Below are 9,163 nucleotides of genomic sequence, written 5' to 3'. Positions count from 1 at the left end.
CACCCTCCCTGCCCCACGCTCAGCTCCTCCAAGCCCCGCTATCTGTGTCTGACAAATTCCTCTGCCCTGATTCTGGGCTCCCACAGGGTCTGGTGTGCTGGAAGTCCAGTTTCTCAGCTGTAGGATAACCTCGGAAAGGATGTCATGGCCAACGAGGAAGATGCTTTCTCTGGCTTTTCCTAAAAAGGCAGACAGGGGAGTTCTGGCCACTCAAAAAGAATCACGACCTGTGGTCCCATCACTGTCCCACATGTGTAGCCTCCCCGTTCCCTTCACAAGCCACAGCACCAGGGGCGTGGAGAGATCTCAGTTCAAATCCCAGCTCTGGCTGTGTGTGGTGGCTCACACCTGTAATCCCAACACTTTGGGAGGCCGAGATGGACAGATCACCTGAGGTCACGAGTTCGAGACCAGCCTGGCCAACAGTGGCGAAACTCCATCTCTACTAAAAATACAATAATTAGCCAGGCATGGTGGCAGGTACTATAATTTCAGCTACTATGGAGGCTGAAGCAGGATAATCTCTTGAACCTGGGAGGCGGAGCTTACAGTGAGCTGAGATCTCCCCACTGCACTCCAGCCTGGGCGACAAGAGTGAGACTCTGTCTGAAAAAAAAAAAAAAAAAAAAAAAAAAATCCCAGCACCGCCACTTTCTATCTGGGTGACCTCAGGTGAATGAGTCCCTCTGAGCCTCAGTTTTGAGGACATGGGGACAAAAGCAGCCCCTGTTTCTTATGGGTGCTAAGAATTAAATAAGCTAGTGAACACGAATGTGCCTGGCCCCAGCAGCTCCGCAAACACCCATTAAATCTGAAGGTGATGATGACTGCCTTTGTTTTTACAACAAAGAAAAGAACTTTGTAGGACAAATCAGAAACCAAACTGTTTTTTGAAAAACAAAAAAACATTTATTTCCGTAAACTGTCTGAGCGCAGAGATGTTTTTTACAATCCCACCACAGTACAGATTTCTTCCTCAAAACGAAATGAGCAAGGAAAAAAAGAGAAAGAGCTGTATCAAATGTGCTCATGAAGAACCAAGCCAATCTCATCTTTCTTCAAAAACCAAACAAAACGATCCTTTTGAATGCGTGGTGCAGGCCTAGGATTGAAGCCGCAGGCTCCTGGGGTGCTGTGAACCCAGGGCTTTGCTTGGCGCACAGCTAGCGCGGCGGGCGGAGCAACCCTTTGGCCCGAGTCATCCTCGCAGCTTGCACAGAAGCTTCCTGAACCTAAGGGATCCGTTCCCAGCCCTCCTTAAATTCCCAGTCCCCACCCCGGACCTCTCTCCCTAACGTTCTCGTCACTTTGGGAGCCCCTGAAGTGAACCCTGAAATACTCCCTCTGTCAACTCTGGGCTCAGACCTTTGCCCTTCTCTGTGTCACAAGGAAATTTCGGTCAAGAGTTTGGGAACAGGTGGTTTCAGACCGTGCAGCAAAGCCACTGCCAGGCAAGTTTTAAGGCAAATTTTATCTCTTCTTATTCAGTCTGAGCCAGACCTAACCTTCTCACCATCGAGCAATCCTGCCTCTGCTGGACATGCAACTTAGGCAACTCTGGATGGAGGTGGGATGAGGGAGCCCAGGGCAGATTCCAGGAGGTCTGGGCCTGACTAGGGAATGGACGTGTGTGCTTATGAAGGCTGCAGGCACCGGGCACAACTCCTGGCCCAGCTGCCCCTCAGTGGTACACAGGAAGCAGGGCCCAAGAAAACTGAGATGGCAAAACAGGCCCAGGCTCTGGAAAGCAACGTGAGGTCATACAGATCTCACTAGGCAGACCTCGTCGCATGGAAGAGAAATGCCAGGAAAAGGGGTCACTGCAGGAGGCACCTCGGATCTGATGGCAGGCAGGACCTTGCATCAAAATGATTTTTCTTTAGAACAAAAAAGAGGGGGAGAAAAGAAAAAGAAGATCAAAGAAAGAGGTTCCATGAGCGTCATGAGATAGGACACAGCAGGGTTCTAAGGGAAGCAGGAAGGTAGGGGCTGCGGACACAGGGTGGCGGGCACTGCCTCTCATGGCTTCTTTTCTCCCTGGTGGGCTGGTGGGCTGGTAGCTGAGGCAGGCGGTCCTCTCCCCCGGGGAGCAGGCAGATGACTTTGGCAAGGGGTGGTGTGGGGGGGGCTGGGGTTACTCTGTCTGGGCGTCGTAATTGGCTCCCCCCGCCTTCTTCAGCTCGTTCTTGATGAAATCTTCCTCCAGCTCCTTCCGATCACTGATCACAAACTCCTTAGCGAAATTCTGTAAGAACAAAGGAAAACACAGTGTTCCTATTAAGAAGGAAGGGACAGGATGTGAGGGTGGCTCAGGCAACACACTGGGAAGCAAAGCACTGAAAACCCTGGCGAGGGATGGAAATGGAAATTCAGCAGCAGAAAAAACCTGACTGGGGAGGAGGGAGTGAGGCAGATCTGATGCTGCGTCTTCCCATGTCCGTGGGGACAGCCCGAGGAAGACGGGGCTTGAATTTTGGCTGTGTTACCTTGGCCAAGTCCCTTCAATTCTCTGTGCCTCAACTTCCTCATCTGTAAAAAAACATCTTGTCAGGAGAATAATAGGTCATGAGGTTGGAAAGGCAAATGGGTGTTCTGGTAAATGTTTAACACCAGGCACTCCAAAAAAATAAAATAAAAGGACAAAAGCTCAGATTGGTATCTTTTGCCCATTTCCATGGTGTAAATAGTCCCACAGTGGCTGATGTCAAGCTATGAAAGTGATGTCACCATACATGGAGGTGGAAGGAGATAGGCGTAACTGGCTCTTGCCAGCTGGGACAAGCAAGCTTCAGCCACCAATGTTCCTAATGATGCAGGAGCCTCCAGTCCTGGGTCTGCCATGGGCTGTCCACCCGCACTGAGTTACACAAGGGTAGAGGCTCTGCCTTCATTCAACAAATACCATCCAGGCTGTGAGGCTACAGGGCTGAGCAAAATCGATGCAGTCACTCTCTCCTCTTGGGAGTACACAGGTTTCACCCACAGAACCTGCAGGCACCCATGGTGCACTCAGTAAACACTTGTGGCATGGATGAGGGAAGCAGGTGACCTGGCTTATCAGACAGCCCTAAGCCATGATGATACACAGTTACTGCCATATGTGGATCGTAAGACTTTAACAAACGAAATTTCAGGATGATGATGGACAGCTTGACAAAAAAAAAGCTATCAAAACCACAAATAACAAGTCTAAAGGTAAGAAACTCATCCACATTTTTTAAAAAGCCCATAAGGAAATAACATAAACAATGACCATCATTTTTTTTTTCTTCTTGAGAGAAAAGCCTATTGCCTAGGCTGGGGTGCAGTGGCGCAATCTTGGCTCACTGCAACCTCTGCCCCCAGGGTTCAAGCCATTCTCATGTCTCAGCCTCCCGAGTAGCTGGAACTACAGGCTCCCGCCACCATGCCCGGCTAATTTTTGTATTTTTAGTAGAAGCAGGGTTTCGCCATGTTGGCCAGGCTGGTCTCAAACTCCTGGCCTCAAGTGATCCACCCAGCTTGGCCTCCCACGGTGCTGGGATTACAGGGGTGAGCCACCACGCCCGGCCAACCACATTATTTAGCATTTCTGTGTACCAGCACAGTGCCACGGTACTGAGAACAACACACAGTAGTAAATATGAATCATGGAAGGTGGAAGGAACCTCTATGTCCATCAGCAGAGGAGTGGATTATCAAAACACGGTCTGTCCACACAATGGAATATTCCTCAGCCACAGAAAGGAATGAAGCACTGCCACGTGCAACTATATGGATGAACCTCGAAAACAGGACGCTGAGTGAAAGAAGCTAGGCTCATATGAAGACCATATATTGTCAGCTGCCATTGGTATAAAATGTCTAAAAAAGGCAAACCCATACAGACAGAAAGCAGATTCCTGGTTACAAGGAGCTGGAGATAGGAACAGGAAATGATAGAGACGTTCTAAAATTGGGATTGTGGTGATGGGTGCACAACTCTGCAAATTCACGAAAAAGTACTGAAAAAGTACACTTAGGATGACTTGCTTTTGTGGTACATACATTATACCTCAATCAAGTTCTTTTTAAAAAAGGCCCGTAAGGTGATCAACATTATTTCCATTTTAAAGGTGAGAAAACAAAGGCTGGAGATTACAATGCTTGTCCAAAGTCAGACAGCCAGAAGGTCCAGTTGACACCAAAGCTGGCATCTTGAAAGAGCCACCATCTCCTTTGGGGTGATGAAAAAGTTTTGGAACCAGACAGAGGTAAGGCTTGTACAACACTGTGAATGTTCTGAAAGTCACTGAATTGTATACTTTAAAATGGTTCGGGCCAGGTGCGGTGGCTCATGCCCATCATCCCAGCACTTTGGAGGCCGAGGCAGGCAGATCACCTGAGGTCAGGAGTTCGAGACCAGCCTGGCCAACATGGCGAAACCCCATCTCTACTAAAAATACAAAAATTAGCCGGGCGTGGTGGTACATGCCTGTAATCCCAGCTACTCAGGAGGCTGAGGCAGGAAAATCGCTTGAACCTGGGAGGCGGAGGTTGCAGTGAGCCAAGATCACGCCAGCACACTCCAGCCTGGGCGACAGGGCGAGATCCATCTCAAAATAAATAAATAAACATACAAATAAAAAGGTTCATTTTATGTTATTTATTAATTGTCCACCACAATTAATAAATAAAAAGCAAAAAAGTCACCATACCACCAAGAATGATGAGCCCAGGAATATCCTCAAGGTCAAGCTTTACAATAAAAAGACAAAACATTTGGTATGCAAAGCCACTGAGAACACTAACAAGGTGGAGAAGGGGAGGTTAATTTTTATCAAGCAGCTGATGTGTGCCAGGAACAGCCTCACTCATGTTCTCTTTCAGTCCTCAGTATGTTAGCTTTATTTTATTTCACTTTTTGAAGATAAGACTCACAGGCTGGGCTTGGAGAGACTTGCCCAGAATGACAAAAACACCCTTTAGATCCTTTCTGTTCTCACCCCACTACAGTATGTTACTATGTGTATGTGATCAGTGCAATGAAAGAACACAAGTTGGATGTAAGAGCCAGAAAGGAGAATCGAGAATTAACGCATTTCTCAACCCTGAGCCCCACAGCATGAGGGAGGGGCAGAGAGTGTTCAGAAGGAGGAAGCCAACAGCTTAAGATGCTTATAGAAGAAAGTCCAAAGTTCCTCTGCTTTGTGATAGCTATATGTGGCAATCTACAGAAATAAGAACACTTGAAGTTCAAGTCGGTTAGCTATTAGAAGATTTAGATTAAGAAAAATAAGTTTGAGGGCCAGGGATGGTGGCTTACGCTTGTAATCCCAGCACTTTGGGAGGCCGAGGTGAGCAGATCACGAGGTCAGGAGATCGAGACCAGCCTGGCCAACATGATGAAACCCTGTCTCTGCTAAAAATACAAAAATTAGCTGGGTGTGGTGGTGTGTGCCTGTAATCCCGGCTACTCGGGAAGCTGAGGCAGGAGAATGGCTTGAACCTGGGAGGCAGAGATGGCAGTGAGCCGAGATGGCGCCACTGCACTCCAGCCTGGCAACAGAGCGAGACTCCATCTCAAAAAAAGAAAAATAAGTTTGATAAAGTCTAAGAAATCTAAAATGAAAGATACATGGAGCTAGGCACAGGCCAACCTAAAACCACAAGTACTTAGGTAATCAAATTATAACAAAACAAAAAGAAGCAAAACAGACAGCAGATCTAGTAAAACATAACAATAAATGTAAATGAACAAAATTACCTTTAAAAATGCTATGTTTCAAACTACAAAAAAAAAAAAAAACCCTCAAACCTTGTACTACATACCAGAGACATGTTTAAAATCAGAAGATTAGCAGAAAAATGATTCCAAGTTATACAAACAAAATATATACAAAAGCAACTATATGATTTCTGAAAACGTTTAAAGCCAACTGAATCTCACAAGATAAACAGGGTCATCCTGCAACTTGCTAACCCTCCTGGCTCAGCCGATGTTCTTTCCTCTCTGCTCAGTAGAAAAGAGAATGGAAGGTTATTTTCCCTGTAGAAGGGCTGTTTTTATTATCAGTACTTAGAGAGGCCTTAAAAACCAAGTCGTCCAGCAATCTGATTACTGCCAAAAAGCAAAGAAGGGTTAGAAAGCAAGTGTCTTAACACACTGAACTGACTCACACCTAAAAGTCCTGTATTCATATTTCATTTCCCATTTATCCTCAGGGGAACACAGAGAGTTTTAAGACTGTGCAAAATTGAGTCCTCCCTCATTCCTTACTGCTTTTCCTTTTTTTCTTTCTTTCTTTTTTTTTTTTTTTGCCTCTTCCAATGACCAAGAAAGACAAAACTTTAAACATTTCTGAAGCTACAGTGATGCTGTAGGCCCCTTTAGAACAGACCCCAGATTCTCTGTTCAGAAGAATCCTGACATACTGCCTCCAGGGGTGGGCTGAAGACCTTGTATTCAGACATGAACCTATTGGCTCCCTTCACCTTCAGTCTGGCTGACAGCTGGCGCATTTGGCACTGCTCCTCTCCTCACACAAGAGCCCCCGCCGCATGGCTGCCAAGGTGTACAGCCTGGGACTCACTACAGCCCACGCTGGTGTGAAGCTGAGCAGAGAGAAGGGATGGATGGAGGACACCGGAGGGCTGGGCTTCCTCTGGGCCTTACCATTGCCATGGCCTCATAGACAGCAGGGCTGGTGGTCCTTTGAGGTCATCTCTTGCCCCTCAATTCAGAAGGGGAAACTGAGGCTCGGTGAGTGACACCATGAGGCTGGTTAAGTGGTGGTCATCCCCCAGCCCACTGCTCTCCACCCTTGCACCTGGGTCCGCTCGCCTCTCCCCTGTGCCCGTCGGCTTCCCAACCCTCTTCGTGTCTCCTCCTCGTGCTGCTCCTGTGTCTTGTCCACCCCTTCCCCATTCTTTGAGCCTGGTAGTGACTCCTAGCACCTTCCAAATAAAGTGTCTGCATCTCAATCCAATCATCCCCCTGGGACTGGCTCCCCACTGTCACCTCACTGGCAGACTGGTCATGCACAGGCCCACTGCCTGGACATCCTGTGGACACATAGGTGAGACAGGCCTGTGACCAATAGTGGTCAGTTCCCTTGGAGTGAGAGCTGGACCCCAGCCTGCTCCAGAGTGGACACCAAGCCGCTCCCACCTTCTACAGGGCCAGCACCAACTCTGCAGGGGCCCAGGTGGTCAGGCTGCATGGAGGGGGTACTAGCAGGCCTCCATCCTACATGGGGTGCCTCTAAGCCCCCAGAGGCTTACAGAGGTGAGCCCTCACCTCCCATCCAGTGTGTGGACTCCACAGCATGTCCCCAAAATATCTGACCTGAGCCTCAGCCCAAAAACCAATTCAAAACAACCTCAGCACCCCTCCACCTCCACACCTTCCAGCGGCTCCTGCAAGATAAGGGAGTTGCAAGCACCACTGGGGAGTAGGCTTCATTGGAAGTCTTCAAAATGAGGCAGAAGCCGAGCAAAAATGGCACTGGGCAGACGGAGTCTGCCTTGGGAGCAATGCCTGAGACTGGAGGGAGCCTGCGTGGAGCAGCTGAAGTCTGCCTTGCACCTGAGGCTGGAAACCACAGGGAACATATGTATGCAGAGTGTCGCCACCCCTATGCCACACACACCTCCTCACAACACAGCACTCGCCAGCACCCACATGCCACCAACACCCACGGGGCCAGGGGCAGGTGGCAAGATTCAGGAGGTAAGTCCTTCATCAGAAGGAGACTTCCAGGGCCTAGAGCAATGCGGACACATGCAGAATTTTAAATTTTCTTTTTTTGAAATTCAGTCTCACTCTGTCACCCAGGCTGGCGTGCAGTGGTGCGATCTCGGCTCACTGCAGCCTCAACCTCCTAGGTTCAAGTGATCCTCTCACCTCCGCCTTCCTAGTAGCTAGAACTACAGGCACGAGCCACCACGTCCAGCTGATTTTTGTATTTTTCTGTAGAGATGTGGGTTTTGTCATGTTGCCCAGGCTGGTCTCCAACTCCCAGGTTCAGGCGATCCATCCGTCTTGGCCTCCCAAAGGCCAGAACTTTGAATTTTCTTTCTTTCCCTTTTTTTTTTTGTTGTTGTTGTTTTGAGACAGGTCTCACTCTGTCACCCATGCTGCCAGGCTGGAGTGCATTGGTGCAATCTCAGCTCACTGCAACCTCCATCTCCCGTGCTCAAGCAATCCTACCGCCTCAGCCCCGGAAGCAGCTGGGACTACAGGTACACACCACCATGCCCGGTTACTTTTTTTTTTCTTTGTAGATAACAGGGTTTGACCATGTTACCCAGGCTGGTTTCAAACTCCTGAGCTCAAGTGATCCACTTGCCTTGGCCTCCCAAAGTGCTAGAATTACAGGTGAGAGCCACTGTGCCTGGCCTGGAATTTTCAATTTTCTACTAGCCACAGTGAAAAATGTAAAAAAGAAACCAGTGCCATTAATTGTAATAGTATTTTATCTAATCCAATATATGCAAAATATTGTCATTTCCACAACGTCATCAATGCCAAAAGTTACGGACGAGGTCCTTTACATTCATTTCTTTTGAACCCAGCCTTAGAAACGCCGTGTCCCCTCCAGGTCTACGCACACAGTGATATGGCCGGGTGCGCTTGAAGTGGCCGGCAACAGTGCAGGTCTAGACAGAACATTAAAGAGTCTGAAAGAATAATGTGATCAGGCAAAGAGAATCATGAATTGCAGAGCTTAGAGCCCATCTGAGGGGGGTGGACATCTGCGCCATGTCCAGATCTGGGTGGTGGCTTCAAAGTAGGCACCACGAACATTCAAAATACACAAAAACTTGGGCCAGATGCAGTGGCGCACGCCTGGAATCCCAGCACCTTGGGAGGCCGAGGTAAGTGGATCACCTGAGGTCAGGAGTTCAAGACCAGCCTGGCCAACATGGTGAAACCCCGTCTCCACTGAAAATACAAAAAATTAGCTGGGCGTGAGAGGCAGGAGAATTGCTTGAACCGGGAGGTGGAAGTTGCAGTGAGCCAAGATCGCACCATTGCACTCCAGCCTGGGTGACAAGGGCGAAACTCTGTCTCAAAAAAAAAAATACACACATACACACACACACACACACACACACACACACACACAAATTCATCAAGTAGTATTCCTAAGATCTGTGCGTTTTACTCTGTGCAATTTGTTTCAGTTAAACAAAATAGTGA

General features: G+C 48.3%; 1 protein-coding gene across 1 annotated transcript in view; it reads right to left on the bottom strand.

Annotated features, from left to right (window-relative positions):
- Positions 1 to 886: 886 nt before the first annotated feature.
- Positions 887 to 9,163, bottom strand: part of COTL1 (coactosin like F-actin binding protein 1) — a 52,918-nt gene continuing 44,641 nt past the window's right edge. The window contains exon 4 of the mRNA XM_010355627.2: positions 887 to 2,245. Coding sequence (XP_010353929.1) covers positions 2,135 to 2,245 — 111 coding nt within the window. The 3' untranslated portion in view covers positions 887 to 2,134. The remainder of the gene's footprint in view (positions 2,246 to 9,163) is intronic.

Source organism: Rhinopithecus roxellana, chromosome 20, assembly GCF_007565055.1.
Source record: "Rhinopithecus roxellana isolate Shanxi Qingling chromosome 20, ASM756505v1, whole genome shotgun sequence".
Lineage (NCBI taxonomy): Eukaryota > Metazoa > Chordata > Mammalia > Primates > Cercopithecidae > Rhinopithecus > Rhinopithecus roxellana.
Note: the sequence above shows the minus strand (reverse complement) of the source record. Positions and strands in the feature narration are given on the sequence as shown.